General features: G+C 35.2%; 1 protein-coding gene across 1 annotated transcript in view; it reads left to right on the forward strand.

The window, feature by feature from the left end:
• Positions 1 to 20106, forward strand: part of slc30a8 (solute carrier family 30 member 8) — a 37394-nt gene that overhangs the window by 10212 nt on the left and 7076 nt on the right. The window contains exons 4-6 of the mRNA XM_030146463.1: positions 3431 to 3584; positions 10667 to 10833; positions 11163 to 11275. Of these exons, the coding sequence (XP_030002323.1) occupies positions 3431 to 3584; positions 10667 to 10833; positions 11163 to 11275 (434 nt within the window). The remainder of the gene's footprint in view (positions 1 to 3430; positions 3585 to 10666; positions 10834 to 11162; positions 11276 to 20106) is intronic.

The raw sequence follows: 20106 nt of genomic DNA on the forward strand, positions 1-20106 counted from the left end.
CCAGTAAAACCCATGGAGTTGGATCAATGACAGTGGATGGACACATTTATTCTATGTTCAGTTAATGGTATAGTAGTTGAAAAAACAAAGTCACTTTATCTTCAGTTTTCTCTGTTTCTCATACAGTAACCCTTAACTTTAATCTGAGTTTTTATGAACATCTACATGAATAAATTAAATATAGGAAAATACCTAATTTTCACTGAAAAAAAAACACACAATACAGAGGATAATATTATAATAAATGGTGATAAACCACTTAAGAAAAGTTAAATACAGAGGAAAAAAAGCATTTTTTAACTGCCACATATCTGTTTATCTGTTTTATTCTATTATTATGTTTTATATTTTTGACTCTTATCTAATTTTAAATTAAGTATTTTACTCTGAAATAGTTCATACCAGTTCTGTCTTCTCTGCTTTTCTTAGTTCTCTGTAACTGTCTTTAAACTGCGCTAACCTCACTGAAAAAGGTGCTATATTTAATCCTTTTATTGAAACTAGGCTCATTGACATTGTGATCTCTTCTTCAAGACGGAGCTATGTATAAAAATAAACTTCTACAGTTAGATTAGACATTTTCATAGTTGAGAAGAACAATTACAAGTGTGATTGCACATCACTGGGTTCAGCCTTTTAAAAATGCTCAAGTGCAAGAAGAGAATGTAGTTTTACAGACTTGTGGAGGTCATTTCATTGTTATGCAACACAATATTTGAAGCCAGTCGAGTGTAAACAGGAGGTACAGCTAATTTTAACATGTCCTGTGACCTGATATTCAAGTATTATGTTTAATTGTAACCAGAGAATAGAGGTAACTGAGCTGATATGTACAGCACACTCTTATATATAAACAATAGACTGTGTAATGATGCTGTATGTTTAGGTATCATTGCATCATGTCATATAGTATGTGTGAGAAAGGGATCTGTAATTAAACACAGTCTGATAAAGAGGGTTTAAGGTTGAAGGACAGGCATGCACATAGACCAGGGCTAGGCAAACTGTGGCTGCAGGGCCACATTTGGCTCCTGGGCCCTGTTCAAGTGGCTCCATGTGGCTTTGTCAAGAAATATATTATCTATCTATCTATCTATCTATCTATCTATCTATCTATCTATCTATCTATCTATCTATCTATCTATCTATCTATCTATCTATCTATCTATCTCTCTATCTCTCTATCTCTCTATCTCTCTATCTCTCTATCTCTCTATCTACCTCTTTCTCTCTCTATCTTTCTCTCTCTCTACCTCTTTCTCTCTATGTCTCTCTCCACCTCTTTCTCTCTATGTCTCTATCTATCTCTATCTCTCTATGTCTCTATCTATCTCTATCTCTCTATGTCTCTATCTATCTGTCTCTGTCTCTCTATCTCTTGCTCTCTCTCTCTATCTCTACCTCTCTTTCTCTCTCTATGTCTCTATCTCTATCTATCCCTATCTCTATCTCTCTGTCTCTCTCTCTTTCTATCTCTCTCTCTCCATCTCTCTCTCTCTCTCTCTTTCTATCTCTCTCTCTCTCTTGCTCTCTCTCTCTATCTCTCTCTTTCTCTCTCTCATTCTCTCTCTCTCTCTATGTCTCTATCTCTATCTATCCCTATCTCTATCTCTCTGTCTCTCTCCATCTCTATCTCTATCTATATCTATCTCTCTCCATCTCTATCTATCTAGCTATCCATTGGCCATTTGTGACATGAAAATATAGCATTAGTTGTGATGAAATTGGACATTTTTGAGCTGAAAACATAGTTCATATGACCATCAACATGTTTCAACAGAACTGAAATCCTGTAAATTTGCAGAATTTGCATTTACCAACACAAAGTTCCTTTGGGGATTCACTTATATTGATTTCTTATCCACAAAGACATAAATTAGACCTCTAAGCAAATTTTAGCTGTTATGCATTTTGAAGAAACCTGTATATGTCTCATTAAAGTATGAGTAGACCAGTTATTGAGGCAGTTCTTATTACCTAAACTGAATTACCTAAATTAACAAAAGCAGAGGCCTCTGTAAGTAGGGACTGTGTGATATATTTTCATGTCACAAATGGCCAAGTTATATTTGAACTGAATTTACCTGAAAAACAAATATTCTATTCTTTTAGATTCCCCAGTTTTTCTTACAAGATTATATACTACATATCACGTTTTATTTTTACAGGTTGCAATATGGAGTATGGTGCTGATCCATTCTGCTCATGTTACACCAATACATACATTAAGAATGTCACACGTCACTTTTTAAATCAACAGTTTTCTAATAATAAGCATTTTTATAAGGAAATAACAATTCTATATTGTTATTTACTCTTTAGTATGATGATAAACTATACAATAAATAATTCTGATCCTAGTTTTTGCACAGGGATCATTAGTGTAAACGGTGACATGGCTGCTGAGCATCAGTATGATGGGATCTGTAACAACCATGTCACATCCGTCCACTGACACATTTTGTGTTTTTGTGTCAGCTGTTATTGTTTTAGATCCACAATACTAACATTTATGAATAAGAGGAGAATTAGCAATAGTAAGTATATAAGTTTATTACTAATAAAGTACTGGTACTGACCAGAGCATCATGGGTAATGTCACGTCCGTCCACCAGTTATTTATGCTCTTTCTAATGCTATTTTAAGAATTGTATTCTTATTTATTTTCTTCTATTCTGTGTTATTATTTTATATTCTTTGCTATATTCTATTCTGAATTTATTAATTTCAATGCCACCCAAAAAAGTTTCATTTTTATCGCTAGCATTAGCTTTTTTGGAAATGGATTTGATCAATAAATTTGTTGTTTTGAAGTTCATATATGACATTATGGTATTTAAATTAGTATTTTCTGTGTATATGAAGCATTTATTACACTTTATTCCAGTTCACTGAAAGATTATTCAATTTAAATACACATGCATTTCTCAAATGTCACGTCCGTCCACCGGCAAAAGTTTTCACATACACGTGCTGTTCCAAATCCAATATTTCTGAAAATATAGCTTCCACTGTCAAATAATATCAGTAGTCTGTGCACAAATGTATTAGCATTATTTCAACACAGTTCAATGCATTTCTTACAACTTCTTCTTTTTGACAAAAATGGCCACTCATTTGACCCCCTATCTAAATTTTAGCCGATAGAAATTTACATTTTTCAGTTGCCTTTTTTGTGTATTTGGAGTCGATTCAATACATTTTTTTGTGTTGAATAGCTTCCACTCCTGATCTCACCATAACTTACAATCTTATATCCTGCTGTAAAGTCTTATTGATCGTGTTTTACGAATAATTTACTAATGTGAGAGAATGTTAATCTGTTTTTCTTAAAGTTATTTCACATGCATTTATAATGTTTGTCCTCAGTTGCTGTCATCCCACAGTCTGTGTTTGTGTGATTCATCCTCCTTCCTCCTCTCGTCTGCAGAGATCCTGGGTGCTCTGCTGTCAGTTTTCACCATCTGGCTGGTAACAGGCGTGTTGGTTTACCTGGCGGTGGAGCGTCTCATCAGCGACGACTACACCATCGAGGGCACTCTCATGCTCATTACCTCTGGCTGTGCTGTGCTTGCCAATATTATGTGAGTAAAAGACACTGAAATAGTTTGTTTACAGCGTTCATCAACATGCAATTAGGGCGGCGTAATACGACTAAAATTCACATCCTGTCATTTTTTTACTCAGACTAATAGAGCAAAGGCCAGGAGTCCACTTAGCTTATCACTCCACAAACCACAAATTATGACGTTTTCCTCTTTTCTGTCATTTTGTGCCCCACTTGCAATTTACCTTATTTTCTAATGGGGAAATAAACAGTTGGCTGCATCATAAAATGGGTTGAAGTGGTTGGTGAAGTGGTTCAGTTACACCATGGGAACTTTATCTGCATCTGGAGAAAGTTCTGTTAGAGGTAGTGGATCAAAACATCTAAAAGTATCACCTTCACTGCAAAAAATCCAAATCTTACCAAGTGTATTTTTCTCATTTCTAGTCCAAATATCTCATCACACTTAAAATAAGCTATAATCACCTTAAGAGTAACTTTTCAGTGAGATAAAAGAACTTGTTTTTAGACAATAGATCTGGAAAACGTTATTTCGAGAAATCTGACCAAGATGATTTTCACTTATTCCATTGTCAGATTTTTTTTACTTGAATTAAGCAAAAAAAAATCTTGAATTAAGCACAAAATCTGCCAGTGGAACAAGTGAAAATTATCTTGGGAAGATTTCTTGAAATAAGATTTTCCAGATCTATTGTCTAAAAATAAGTTCTTATATCTCACGGAAAAGTTACTCTTTAGTGTAAATGTTTTCTTTGTTTTCATGCGATAATGTAAAAGTGCAGTTTAACAATATTATGCCTCAGCTTCTCAATTACACATGTGCATTGCAACTTACAGATCTGGATCTACACAGGCACAGAACATTTAGTAGCAGGCATGATATTGTTAAAATTCCACTTATTTTTCCAAACAAATTTCAGATTGTGCATGGCTGTTAAGATTATTCACATTTCTAATGAAAGGATAGTTTGTAGATGTAATTTTACTTTCTTTTTTTACACTAAAACACAGAGAAAAATTGAGAGTTGTCATCATTTATATGTTATGTTATTATTTTACTGGTCTGACCCACTTCAGATCAGATACAGGCATTGGTCTGTAAGTGGCCCCTGAACTATAATGAGTTTGACACCCTTGACTGTTAATATTTTCAGTGTAATATTTGCCCCTCCCAAATTCATCGTGCAGGCTGGATTGGACTGAAAGGCAGGCTGGTTTTGGCCCAAGGGCCGCATGTTTGACTCCCCTTATCTAAATACTTAATATAATCTAATTAGATGAGGCAGTTAAAGCACTTTTGTCTACATTCTATTCTCATGTTTGTTTTTAACCCTTTCATGCATGAATTAGGAGAACCTTAATCGAGATGTTTTTCCCAAGTGATTTTTATTCCTCTTTCGGCATGAAAAAAAAAACAAAAACATAAAAACAATGCGATTTAATTTTTTTTATGAACCTAATTTTTCATGGAGTTACAAAAATGTTCCCTCAGCTGGATACCACGCGTTTAATTTTAGAAGCAAAGAAACAGGTATTTACTGATATACTGTGTGAAAACTATGACCTAAAAACATCTTTAATGCTACTAATCTGATGTTTTCACACATTTTTATCATACTCTAATACTAGTTATTACTCACTTCATGGAGATAATATGCAAAAAAACAAACTTTTTGTTTAAAGAAAGAAAAAAAATATGCTGTTAATTACAGTCTAATAACAATTAGCATTTTTTTTTTACACTCAAACATGTTACTGCAGATTAGGTTTATTTAGAGCAGCAAAGTTACAGTAATGGTATGAATATGGAACTAAAAACAACAAAATCCATGAATATACACAGGAAATTTGCCAGAGTAAAATTTTACTCAATTTGAGTAAATTTTACTCTACTCAGATAGCATTTGGTCCCTCTCTTAAAAGAGTAAAAGTTACTCTTTGGGTGGGGCTCTCGAAAATCAATATTGAGCCAAAGTTACTCTTTTTGAGGAAAATTCTTTTGACTCTGGAGAAAATACTCAGTAATTTTTCCTGTGTACAAGAGAATACCTTTGAACAGCTGTCCACTGTAGTGACCATTATGCATGAAAGGGTTAAAGTAACAAACTGGTGATAGTTTTATTTAACCCATAAAGACCCAAACATCCACCAGCGAATAAAATGAAATAAAATGTTTAATACCTGTTTATCTACTAAGCCTACTAAGTACATGTCTACTACTGTCTAGTACTATCTACTAAGTACATGTAAATAATTGGTGTAAAATGCAGTTTTTCGTCTTTTCATGGTCATCAGATATGACCCATTTGACACGTTCAGAGGCTCCGTAGTGAACGTGGAAATACCGTCATCTTCTACAACATTAATTCACCAGTAAAACCCATGGAGTTGGATCAATGACAGTGGATGGACACACTTCTTTTATGTTCAGTTAATGACATATTTTGCGGAAAAAATCATCTTTTTCTTCAGTTTTCTGTTTTTAATATAATAACCCTCAACTTCATTCTGAGCTGTAAAGAACATCGACATAATCTGAACGTTAATTATAGGAAAATACCTGATTTTCACCTAAAAGTGCAAAATACAGAGCATAATATTGGAGTATATGATGATAAATCGCATAAGAAAGGTTCAAAATAGAGAAACTGACACAAAAGCTGCACTGGGTCTTCATGGGTTAAATACAGTCAGGTCCATACTTTATTTGGAAAGTGACAGTTTTTGTGATTTTTTTTTTTTTTTTTTTTTTTTTTTTTTTTTAACCCCCTCTGTATACATCACCACAGAGGATCTAAAATGAATCAACCAAGATGTGTTTGAAGTATGGACTTTCAGCTTTAATACAAGGGGTTGAACAAAAATATTGATCTTGGGTCTGAACTATTTTTGTGATGAAGGAGCTTGGTGGATTTTGTCTCTGCTGGTCTCTGCTGGGCTAACACTAACTCAGTGTTTTTGGTTTGACATATGACAAATATAATCTGACACTTGAGAAATCTGTTGACACACGCATTGATGCAATTATTATGACAACCTCAAACTCAACAAGCAATTCCAGTCTTCCTCGAAGCTGCTGGTGCATCAGCTGGTGTCAAAATCTGTTTCAATAGTCAGTAACTACCAGAAAAAAAAAAAAAAAAAACCCTGAAAACTGGCTGCACTTCATATTAACGTTCCAAAATAAGATGAGATAGAGCTAGAGAATGTTATATGGTCTTATCAAGAAACTCCATATTTGATTTCCATGATTAGTTATGACATAATCTTCATGCTAATTTCTTACATGTATCTGAGCATAAATTTACAAGATGTCCAAATTAATGATGAAAAATATCACCATACAGATTACAGCAGGGGTGTCAAATTCATTGTGTTCCAGGGGCCACATTCAGCCCGATTTGATCTCCAGTGGGCCGGACCAGTCAAATAATAACATCATAACCTTTAAATAATGACGACTCAGAATTTTTTATATGCAAAAAAACATTTAATTATGAAATCATTTACATTTTACAAACTATCCAAAACAAAAAAGATGTGAATAACCTGAAAAAATGAAATTTCTGAAGAAAAATAAGAAGAAATAATAATAAGAAAATTTTTTATCAATATTCTGCCTCAATTTATGATTTCTACATGTGCATTACAGATTAGATCTACCAAGACACAAAACAGGCAGAATATTGTTAAAATCGCGCTTATTTTTCTTTAGACATTTCAGGTTGTTCATGTTTGTTCAGGTTATTAACGTTTTATCGTCAAAGGATATCAGAATTTGATGTTCTTTGCAATAAATCAAAGAGAAAAAATAGGAGTTGCCATTTTGTATAGGCATGATGTCATATAATTTTTGTCACATTAAACCAAGAAGACAATTTAGAGTCATTATTTCTAGGTTATTATGCTGTTATTTTCGAGTTGGACGTCCTTAACTCTTAACATGTTTTGCACTTTGTAAATTCATCCCGCGGGCCAGTTTTGGCCCCTGGGCCGCATGTTTTGAGACCTGTGGGTTACAGGGTTCCTACACAAGTATGGAAAGTATGGAAAAGTAAGGAATTTGATTTTATAAATTTCCAGATCTGGAAAAGTATAGAAAATGGAAACAAATGTATGGAACAATATTCATGTTTCCAAGACTGTTCCCACTGTTCTATTTTCTAAAACATAAAATTATAAATATCTAAAAAAAGAAATGGTTCAATCATTTTTTTAAGGCACTTGCTAGTGCAGCTAAAATGTTTGTGTGAGAGCACATACAGTAGGCTGCACATCCCAGAAATACAAGGGGTGACGGAAAAGTTTTTAGCCTAACATGGAAAGGATTAAGATATGAAGACCAAATTTGGTCCATGAAATCTTTCACATATCTTCATCCTATCCACTAAGTTTCTTAGTTATAGCAATGTTTTTCCCTGTTTTCCAGGTCCCTGAACTTTCTGGATCAAGTGTTTCCTGAAAAATGGACAAACTTGAGTATGGGGCTGTCATCAAGTACGACCTTTGCCTTCTTTGGGGTTGGTGACATTGGATGTTTCCACTGTTTTGACTGCTCCTTGGTCTCAGACGCGTGATGAGTGATGGACCCAAGTTTCATCCATAGTCACAAATCAGCCCCATATTCAAATTTGTCCATTTTTCAGGAAACGCTTGATACAGAAAGTTCAGGGACCTGGAAAACAGGGAAAAAGACTGCTATAACCAAGAAACTTAGTGGATAGGATGAAGATATGTGAAAGATTTCATGGACCAAATTTGGTCTTCATATCTTAATCCTTTCCATGTTACGCTCAAGACTTTTCAGTCACCCCTCGTATTTGGGCAGATTGACAAGTTGAATGCCCAGTCTTCTGCTCCTATCCTCCTCCAACCCATTTTAATTCCTGCCCAGGTGTCGTCATGTTTCACTGCTGCTTTGACGGACAGGTGATGTCCACACACTGTTTGTGAGCGAGCTGTTCAACATGCCTTGTATGATCACTGGCAGAACTCATAATGGGTAAATGTGAAGTCTCTGACGACTGGCTCATAAATCCTAAATATAAAGACTGGTTGGCTGGTTGGAATTTTTTTTTTACCAAGACATCTGGAAATTAGGGTCTGGAAAAAGTATGGAATTTTGAAATTTCAAATGTGTAGGAACCCTGAGATTAGTGTGATTTGCAAGACAGTGAGCCTGTTTACATAACCAGAAAAATCCGATAACTGGGAGTAATCTGATGATTGCTTTAATCAGATGTCACGTGTTTACATGCACTTCAGAAATGCGATAATCGAAAAACCCAGGTTTACATGTTCCAGTCCATTTTTAGATTTTTTTTCAGAGTACGTTCAGAATCGTGTATATATATGTGTGTGTGTAGAGAGAGAGAGAGAGAGAGAGAGAGAGAGAGAGAGAGAGAGAGAGAGAGAGAGAGAGAGAGAGAGAGAGAGAGAGAGAGAGAGAGAGAGAGAGAGAGAGAGAGAGAGAGAGAGAGAGAGAGAGAGAGAGAGAGAGAGAGAGAGAGAGAGAGAGAGAGAGAGAGAGAGAGAGAGAGAGAGAGAGAGAGAGAGAGAGAGAGAGGAGGGTGTGTATATGTATATTTTTTTTACAAACATTCCTACACTGAACAAAAATATAAATGCCCCACTTTTGTTTTTGCTCCCATTTTTCATGAGCTGAACTCAAAGATCTAAAACTTTTTCTATGTACACAAAAGGCATATTTCTCTCAAATATTGCTCATAAATTTGTCTAAATCTGTGTTAGTGAGCACTTCTCCTTTGTCCTTTGCTGAGATAATCCATCCACCTCACAGGTGTGGCATATCAAGATGCTGATTAGACAGCAGGATTATTGCACAGGTGTGACTTAGGCTGGCCACAATAAAAGGCCACTCTAAAATGTGTACTTTTACTGTATTGGGTGGTCTGGGGGGGTCAGAAAACCAGTCAGTATTTGGTGTGACCACCATTTTCCTCACGCAGTCTTCTTCATGAATTCTCTGAAACACCTTTGGAGATGGCTTATGGTAGAGAAATGAACATTCAGTTCCTGAAGTCAGCATGCCAATTGCATATTCCCTCAAAACTTGTGACATCTGTGGTATTGTGCTGTGTGATAAAACTGCACATTTTAGAGTGGCCTTTTATTGTGGCCAGCCTAAGGCACACCTGTGCAATAATTCTGCTGTCTAATCAGCATCTTGATATGCCACACCTGTGAGGTGGATGGATTATCTCAGCAAAGGAGAAGTGTTCACTAACACAAATTTAGACAGATTTGTGAACAACATTTGAGAGAAATAAACCTTGTGTGTACACAGAAAAAGTTTTAGATCTTTAAGTTCATGAAAAATTGGAGCAAAAACAAAAATGTTGCGTTTATGTTTTTGTTCAGTGTAGTTGCAATACTTTTATTTTATATTTTTTTCTAATGTAAATAAGTGTGTCTTCTTACTGTTATTTGTTGTGCCTTGTAATTTCTTGCAGTAAACTGGAGAGCTCTACCTCAGTTTCGTTGTACTTGTACACTGACAATAAAGAGATTCTGATTCTTATGTGGAAGCAATAAGACTACAAAAAAAGGTCACATGTTGCTGCTATCCTTCATGCTTACCTTCATTGTTTACCTTTTTCCTTAGGCTCACGTTGACACTGCATAACTTCCATTTAAATAGATTTTTTTTTTTTTTTTTTTACACATGTGCAAATGTAAAAAAAACCAAAAAAAATCCGATTAACCTGCATACATGTGTGAAGACAGAGTATTTGGGAGAAATTTAGGTATATTAATCTGATTTCTCATAATCAGATTACTGCCATTACCGGATAAAGCCTATCAGATTATCCTGATTACATGATCACTGGAACACTCTGATTACTCCAGAAATCAGATAATGATGGGAATATTGGTGTGCATGTAAACGGGCTCATTGACGTAAACGATGATAGATCTGTTGCCATGCAATATGTGTCATCATGTAGCACCGTTTATTTATTATTACCTAGAGAAGTGTCAACTCTAACATCAGATTCATGTGCTATTAGCAGATTTATAAAAAAAAACACCCTCTACTTTACAGCAAATTCAAGTCCTTTGTTTGTTTCTCATCAGTATGGCCCTCACGCTTCACCAGTCGGGCCACGGCCACAGCCACGGGGGTCTCAGCTCACACGGTCACGGCCACAGTCACAAGAAAAGAAAAGGATTCTCTGAGACAGCCAACCACTCCCACTCCCACACCAGCGATGAGGACGTGGAACAAAAAGGGGACGACCACGGTGCGTTAGTGGAGGCTCTGACGACTATCAAAAAGCTATCAAAACTTGAGTCATCCGCATTTATCAACACCTGAGCACATAAATCAACAGTTTTTTAATGGTCACTCATCACAATTATCATCACTTCCATCCATTAAATGATGAAATATTACCTTTTCACTATCCCATGCATACTTTCTCCCACTATAATGGAATATGCGCTGTGGGTGGCACAACAATCCATTATAATGACATTGTAATGGAATACATAATGAGTCATAATCCACAGCATTAATAAGCTTTGCAGCATGAAGTCTGGCTGAACTTCTATTGTTTTATTTTTGTGTCAGGACGGAGGGCTCAGCAGGCCAACGCCAGTGTGAGAGCAGCTTTTGTTCACGTGGTTGGAGATCTTCTTCAGAGCCTCAGCGTCCTCGTCAGCGCCATCATCATCTTCTTCAAGGTTAGGAGTGTGAGGAGGGAGGGACGGGTAGAAAGGAGGTGTGACATACTGCTGGTTTTTAAACAGGTCAAACATGGGGCACTTTATAGCACTACTTTCTCATCATAGTTTCATTTTAAGATTATTTTAATACAAGGGTGTCAAACTCATTTTATTTCAGGGGCCACATTCAATTAAATTTGATCTGCAGTGGGCCGAACCAGTCAAATAATAACGTGATAATATAGAAATAATGTCAACTCCAAACTTTTCTCTATGTTTTGGAGAGAAAAAGTAAATTTACATTATGAAAAGGTTTACATCACAAGTGTCAAACATGCAGCCCAGGGGCCAAATCTGGCCCGCCAAAGGTTCCATTCCGGCCCTGCAGGACGAAAGTACAAAAATGAACCCGAACAGTCCAGGTTGTCCAAATCCTGTTGGTTCAGGTTCCACATACAGACCAATGTGATCTCCAGTAAAAATAACACAATAACCCATAAATAATGACAAGTACAAATTTTCTTTGTGAAAAATTATGTGGAAAAATTTAAGTGAAAAAAATAACATTACACTGTGAAAATATTTACATTTACAAAACTATTCTTTCACAATAAAATACAAATAAATACATAAATAAAAACAAAGATGAACAACCTGAAATGTGCAATTTGAACAATATTCAGCCTGTTACTAAATGTTTTGTACATTTATGGATCCACTGTGATCTGTAGTTGTGTTAATAATAACAGATGTAATATTGTAGAAATTGTTCAAATTTTAGTTCCAAACTCCAAAATTTGAACAATATTCTGCCTGTTACCAAATGTTTCTATAACATTGTATATAATGTACATGTATAAATAATAAGTTGAGGTATAATTTTGTTAAAATTGCACTAATTTTTCAAATTAAATTTCTGTTTTTTCAGGTTATTCACACCTTTTTTGTAAAATGTAAACATTTTCATAATTTCATTTTTTTTTTTTTTTTTTTTTTTTTTGTACTAAAACAAAAAGAAAAACTTGGATTTGTCATTATTTATAGGTTATTAAGTCATTATTTTACTGGTCTGGCCCACTTGAGATCAAATTGGGCTAAATATGGAACTGAACCAAAATGAGTTTGACACCCCTGCTTTACATCTACAAATCTACAAACTATCCTTTCAAAAGATGTGAATAACATGAACAAACTGAAAAAATAAGTGTAATTTTAACAATATTCTGCTTCAGTTTATCATATACACTTGTACATTATAATTTACAGATCACAGTGGATCTACAAACACACAAAACATTTAATAACAGACAGAATCTTGTTAAAATTGTACTTACCTCTCTTCAGACATTTCAAGTTGTTCATATTTGTTCAGGTTATTCACATTTTTTTTACAAAATTATACTTTGTTTTAGTGTAAATATATGAAAATATTTACATTTACTAGAAGCACTCGGAGAGCGCAGACCTCTCCCAAGGCTGATCAGTGGCCCCCCCCGTGGGCCCCCCCACCCCCGATCACCACCAAAATTTAATCATTTCTTCCTTATCCCATTTCCAACAAACCCTGAAAATTTCATCAAAATCTGTCCATAACTTTTTGAGTTATGTTGCACACTAACGGACAGACAAACAAACAGACAAACAAACCCTGGCAAAAACATAACCTCCTTGGCGGAGGTAACAAAGAGAATGTGTCTGAATGTGGAACCTGAGCTAAAAGGATTGCTAATATCTTCAGTGTAATTTTTGCATTTCACAAATTCATCCCAAGGGCCAGACTGGACCCTTTGGCGGGCCAGATTTGGCCCCCGGGCCACATGTTTGACATCTGTGTTTTAATATGTTTAGTTTTCAGCAGTGTATTCCTCTTTGATTTGTTATTATTCATGGTGGATTGTAACTAAGTACATTCAGGGTGCGATTTGTGAATAAAACCAGAGGGGGGGGGGGTGGCTTTTATTTTTATTTTTTTGTTGTTGTTGGGGGGGGCAGAGGTGGAAGTTATGTATGTGGGGGTGCGGTCCATAACTAACGTAACTAACGCTGGCGTGAAACAAAAGTGAAACTTTACATACTTTTAACATCCAACTCCAGGGTTCTATTCCTCTATTCTACAGTGGATCTTACATGAAATTTTCACAACTTCTAACCTGTATCCACTGGACACTCACGTTTACCCCCCCTCCCTTTTACGGCACCCCAGTGTGTGGGGATGTTCATGAATTCTGAGTTCTGAGACTGCCGACAGTTCAGTTCAGGTGAATGTTAGTGCCAGTAATGTAAGATATAACTAGGGATGAGAATCGTTAAGAATTTAATGATTCCGATTCCATTATCAATATTGCTTGTCGATCCGATTCCTTATTGGTTCTCTTATTGATTCTCATTGGGTGAGGGAATAAAAGAGTACAAACGGGTGTGTTTGCATTAACTGTCTTTTATATTTTCATCTGCACAGAAAATATAACATATACAGTATGTACGAATAATAATAACAGATGACGCCAGGCCCGGTTTGGGGCGGGAGGGGGTCAGTCAAAGTGAAACTAAAGACGCTTTACTAATTCATCTATTGCCGCATTTCTACTAAATGGAACTGGTTCGAGTCGGCTCAACTTGTCTCCCGTTGTTGTGCACCTCATTTCCTTTCCTTTCTTACCTTCGGAAACTTGTATTTGAGGAGTTACGACGTTTGTTGCCCACACTGGAACCAGAACCAGCCCGGCGTTCACTCTGCTGCTACATTCACAAGCACCACTAAGTAGCAAATCAAATACGTGACATTCCTGTAAATGAATCACATACTGTGGACAAATGTTTGAGGATATTGGAGGGATTCCACCCTTTAGAAGACATGGCAGCTTTGACAGTGTTCCAGTGGACCTGGTGTCGTCTGTTTAGACCGTTTCTGCCTCAACGCCATGTTGGCTACGTTCTGACCAAAACAATGCAGCGTACGTGTGACGTCATCGCGCATGCACAACGAAGGTAAATAGGTAAATAGGTAGATAAGCGAATCGTTAAGCAGGTAGGCAAACGATTCCAAGGAATCGAGCTACTGGGAACCGGTTCTCAAAAAGAACCGGTTCTCGATTCCCATCCCTAGATATAACTGTAAGAAAACTGTCACAACCTGCCTGTTATTTCCATTGGTTGGTTGCCCCCCCAGGATGAAATTCATTGAGCAGAAGTAGGGATGTAAAAACCAGAGAGGGGGGGGTTGACCTCCCCCATCCCCCCCCAACAAATCGCAACCTGAGTACATTTACTTCTATGATTGTGACATACTTTTCTGCTCCTTTTACTCTGCTCCATCTCAGACATAAATATACTTTTTACTCCATTATATTCAATGACAGCTTTAGGTACTTATCGTTAACACCAAAATTATGCAGTTCTGTTCTTCCACAAGGGTCATTTTAATACCGACATATAGGGACTGAATTTAATAAATGTGTAGGGTTAGGGTAGAGTTAGGGTTAGGGTTTGGGTTAGGGTTTGGGTCCTGTTTTTAACTTAATTTCCCATCATCCAGTGTACTATTGCGCTTCCAGTCAACTAAGCTATGTGATTGTAAGGCTACTGTGTTCCAAAATGACTTATAGCTCTCAAAATATTGGTCCTATCAACTTGCCGAGATATTTAATGTGGAGATTTAATGAGATTTAATGTGGAACTATTCCTTAACTGTAGGTACCAAATTGGTCAGTTAAAAACATCTACATTTTGAGAAACTGTGCAGATACACACACATACACACACGTGTGTCAACGCAGGTTGAACTTCTGTATCTGGGGTACTGATGAAGAATGGAGCCAGTCTGATTAATGTGTAGGGGTGTAAGAAAATATCGGCTCTGCAATATATCGATATTAAGAAGTACTGTATTGATATTTTTAGGTATTTATTCAAATGCAGATATTGTGGAGGTTCATTTTTGTTTATTGTTTTGTTTATATTTTATTCATAAATATTTAACACCCTTTTATTAAATAATTTTAGTTCTTTTGTTGGATTGCACAAAATAATGTTCTGATGTTAGTTCTGAACTAATAGAATATGACCATTGAACAGGATCTTAAACTGTAATGTCTGTAAAATATGATTTAAGTTTTAACACAGGAACATTGTGTGATATAGCATTAGATCCTGTTCGGATCAAATAAAAATGTGTTTAATATTTGTGCAGATTTCTGGTGTAATTCAATTCTTCAAGGAAATCATCATTTAAAAAAAAAAACAAACAAAAAATTGCCTTTTTAACAGTATCATGATATAACATATCGCGATCCTAGTATTGTTATTTGTATCGTATCCCCAGATTCTTGTCAATACACAGCCCTATTAATGTGTACTTACTCTATATGCTGCTTTGCTGATGATACATCGGTAATAGCGATAAGATCTTGAATTCAGGAATTTTACTTGTAATGGAGTATTTCTACATTGCAGTATTTGTATTTTTACTGAGATAAAGGATCTGAATACTTTATCTGAGTTTAAAAAGCATCAACACTGAGGACAAGATAATGAAAAAACTATGTATGTGTAACTGATACAGTAGCTGCCATATTATGTAATAAATTGTCAAATTAAAGCGTAACAATCCACACTAGATTGAAAATTACAAGTAATTTGAACAATAAATGAACCTTTATTGAATCAATGCTATTTTTGCTCTTACTAACATTTTAATTCCGTCGTTGTTGAGTTACTGCACCATAACTCTCATTAATTACTAAAATATTTTTAGTGCTCAGGCTTCAAATGTTGGGTTTTTCTGTCCTAAAAACACCCTCACCCTTGAGGAATGTCAAACAACAGAAGACTGTGGCTGTTTCTAGCAGAAAATACCCTGTTGTATTTTCCGTCCACATGCTGCTTTGTTGCTTGGTGCCTCAAAGCAGAATGAATGAGCTGCAGATTTTCTCCTCGGGCAATCATTACTGCAGAAGTATGAACATCTTGTAGAATCCTAAATAAGAAATAGTTGGCACAGTATGGAAAATACTCATTTTAACTAACTACTTTGTCACAATTACAATAATAATTCTTATCAACTATAGTTGCACAAAAAGAGCACTTTTTATAGAAACTTTGGGAAAAAAAATCTTTAATCTTCACTTTAACCCTTTCATACATAGTGGTCACTCCAGTAGACAGCTCTTCTACAACTGTTCTATTGTTTATTCATAGGTTTTGTTGTTTTAATTCCATATCAGTCAACATAATGGACTCTTATGCACCATCCCAAACACTGCAATTCATACAATTACTGTAACTTTGCTGTTCTTGATAAACCTGATCTGCACTAACATGTTTTAGTGTAAATCAATTGCTAATTGTTATTAGACTGTAATTAACAAACAGTTTTTTTTTATTTTTTCATGTCCACCTGAGTCCCAGCAATGCATTTTGTCCTCTATAGGGGACAAAAGTTTGACAGTTTTACTTTAAAAATGTTGTGCATTGCAAAGGACATTCCATTAAAAAAATCAATAAATAAAAAAATAAAAATAATTTTAAAAATGTATCTGAAAAAACTGTTGCATTATGCAGTTTCCAATCAAGACAATTTTTTTTAATGTAAAAAAGCTAAAACTGTCAATTTCCTGGGTCTCAGTAGGATTTTATCTCCATGAAATGAGTAATAACTAATATTAGAGTGTGAGAAAATGTGAGAAAACAGTAGCAATTTAGCAATTAGTGGCATTAAAAATGTTTTATTTCATAGTTTTCACACAGTATATCACTTTCTGATGATGAGTTTTAAATAAATGTTTCTTTGCTTCATAACTTAAATGCATGGTGTCCAGCTGAGTGGACATTTTTGTAACTCCATGAAAAATAGGTTAATAAAAAAAAAAAAAAAAAATCAATTGCATTGTTTTTTCATGCCTAAAGAAGAATAAAAACACTCAAGAAAAAATATTGACTAAGGTTCTCATAATTTATGCACGACAGGGTTAAAGACTAAATAGTGATATAATCTGTATTTATATTAGGGATGCACTGATACTGATACCAGTATCGGGTATCAGGTCTGATACTCAGCATGTGTACTTGTACTTGTAAAAGTACTCAGATACAACCACACCGATACCACTTACAGCAGCGTGACATTCACAGTTAAGTGCAGCAGGTACGTGGTGGAGGAGTAATGTCAGCAGAGTGGAGATTTTTCAAAGTAAATGACGGTGATAAAAGTAATGGTGACTGAAAGTAACGTTAAAGACACAGACGGACACAGATAAAGCGTTCTGTCTGTCCTCTGTGTACATTCCATCCGTTTTCCAGTTGCTCACAGATGCATACCCAGACGGAGAATACCACCGGGAACCGTGGAGGTAGAGGATCTGTTCAAAGCAGGGCTCTCAAACTCATTTTCTTTCAAGGGCCACATTCAGCCAGAATTGATCTCCAGTGGGTCGGACCAGTAAAATAATAACATAATAACCTATAAATAATGACAACTCCAAATTTTTGTCTTTGTTTTAGTGTAAGGAGAAAAAAACAAATTATGGAAACACTTAATTTTATAAACTAAACAAAAAAAAAGATGTGAATAACCTGAAAAAACTGAAATCTCAAGAAAAATAAGTGCAACTAGAAGCACTCGGAGAGCGCAGACCTCCGCCAAGGCTGATCAGTGGCCCCCCCCGTGGGCCCCCCCCACCCCCGATCACCACCAAAATTTTATCATTTCTTCCTTATCCCATTTCCAACAAACCCTGAAAATTTCATCCAAATCTGTCCATAACTTTTTGAGTTATGTTGCACACTAACGGACAAACAAACAAACAAACAAACAAACCCTGGCAAAAACATAACTTCCTTGGCGGAGGTAATTACAACAATATTCTGCCTCAACTTATCATTTCTACATGTGCATTATGGATCAGATCTACAAAGACACTAAACACTGAGGAACAGGCAGAAAATTTTTAAAATTGTGCTTGATTTTCTTTAGACATTTCAGGTTGTTCATATTTGTTCAGATTACTCACATTTTATTGTTACAGGATAGTTTGTAAATGTTTTCATAATTTAATGTTATTTTTTGCACTAAAACAAAGACAAAAATTTTGAAGTTGTTAATTCAATATTTTTTGCTCAATTCAAGATTTTTTTTTTTTTTTTGCTTAATTCAAGAATTGTTTTTTTTGGCTTAATTCAAGATTTTTTTTTTTACTTAACTGAAGATTTTTTTTTTTTGCTTAATTTAACATTTTTTTTCCTTAATTCAAGCACTTTTTTTTTTGCTTAATTCAATTCAAGACTGTGAAATTTTTGCACCTTTTAAAAACATCCCACGGGCCAGATTGGAACCTTTGGCGGGCCCCTGTTTGAGACCCCTGGTTCAAAGAGAGACTGTGAGTTAGTGAAAAACTACTGACATATGTATGACAACTACCCTCATCGATATCAGTATCAACATTAGTATTCACATTAGTATTACCTCTGTCGCCTCCATGTTTGTTATTATTGGTGACTTCCTTCTTCTCAAAAAAAAACTTTACTTTTCTTCATGGTATTTGTCCAGTATGGTTAATTTAGAGCGGCGCCCCCTGGTGGATTAATTGAGAAACACTCTTTCCAGCACATTAAATGTCAGTAGCAGCACTTTGTTCCAGTCAGACTAATGACAACGACAATAAAGCACATTTACAAAAGGAACTAAGAACTGGAATGGTATTATTAAGTACTCATATCGGTACTCGGTATTGGCAAGTACTCAAATGTAAGTACTTGTACTTGTGCTTGGTCTGGAAAAAAGTGGTTTCAATGCATCCCTAATTAACCCTTTCATGCATGAATTATGAGACCCTTAATCCAGATTTTTTTCCTGAGTGTTTTTCTTCCTCTTTAGGCGTGAAAAAAACATGCCTAAAGAAATTTTTTTTATGAACCTATTTTTTAGGGAGTTGCAAAAATGTCCACTCAGCAGGACACCACATGTTTAATTTTTGAAGCAAAGAAACATGTATTTACTGATATATTGTGTGAAAACTATGAAATAAAAACATTTTTAATGCTTATTATAAGTAATTCATTTCTCAGACAGGGGTAGTTGTTTGTTTACATGCTTTATAGTTTGTCTGATAAATGAATTATCTACAATAATTATATGTGGAAGACCGTATGAACCTTTACCAGACATTTTTAATGCTTCTAATCTGAAGTTTTGTCACATTTTAACATGCTAATACCAAGGTTCTAATAGTTTTGGATTTTTCGTTATAGTTTAGTTTTATTTAGATTTGACTTTTTTTTTTTTTTTTTTTCTTATTCAGTTAGTTTTAATTCGTTTTTAGAGCAGGTTTGCTAGTTTTTAATTAGTTTTTGTTATTTTCTAAATGCTTAGTTTTAGTTTAGTTTTAGTTTCTTGATCTTTTCTCTTCTTCTCTGTTATATTCAAATAAATCTCAAACAGGACTCTGTTGCTTTCTCCCAACTTTAGTCTCCATGTTTCCAGGCAGAGTGGGAACCAGAAGACGACTGGAAACCACAAGTGAACACAAGTGACGGACCGTTAAATATCATATGGTGCCAGCAGATAAAATTGCTTGAGGGAAATAAATCGATTTCATATCAATCCGACATTGACAAAGACAAAAACGAAAGGAATTTTATCCCTAATTTTTATACGTTTTAGTTTTGTAAGAACACAATACAGTTTTAGTTAGTTATTGTTTTTTTTTCCTTTCAGTTATAGTTTTTATTTGTTTCAGTTAATGAAAATGTTTTTACAATTCTAGTTTTCATCATTTCGTCAGTTTTCGTTAATGATAATAACCTTGGCTAATACCAGTCATTACTCACTTCATGGAGATAATATGCAAAAAAAC

Source organism: Sphaeramia orbicularis, chromosome 11 (genome assembly GCF_902148855.1).
Source record: "Sphaeramia orbicularis chromosome 11, fSphaOr1.1, whole genome shotgun sequence".
Taxonomy (NCBI): Eukaryota; Metazoa; Chordata; class Actinopteri; order Kurtiformes; family Apogonidae; genus Sphaeramia; species Sphaeramia orbicularis.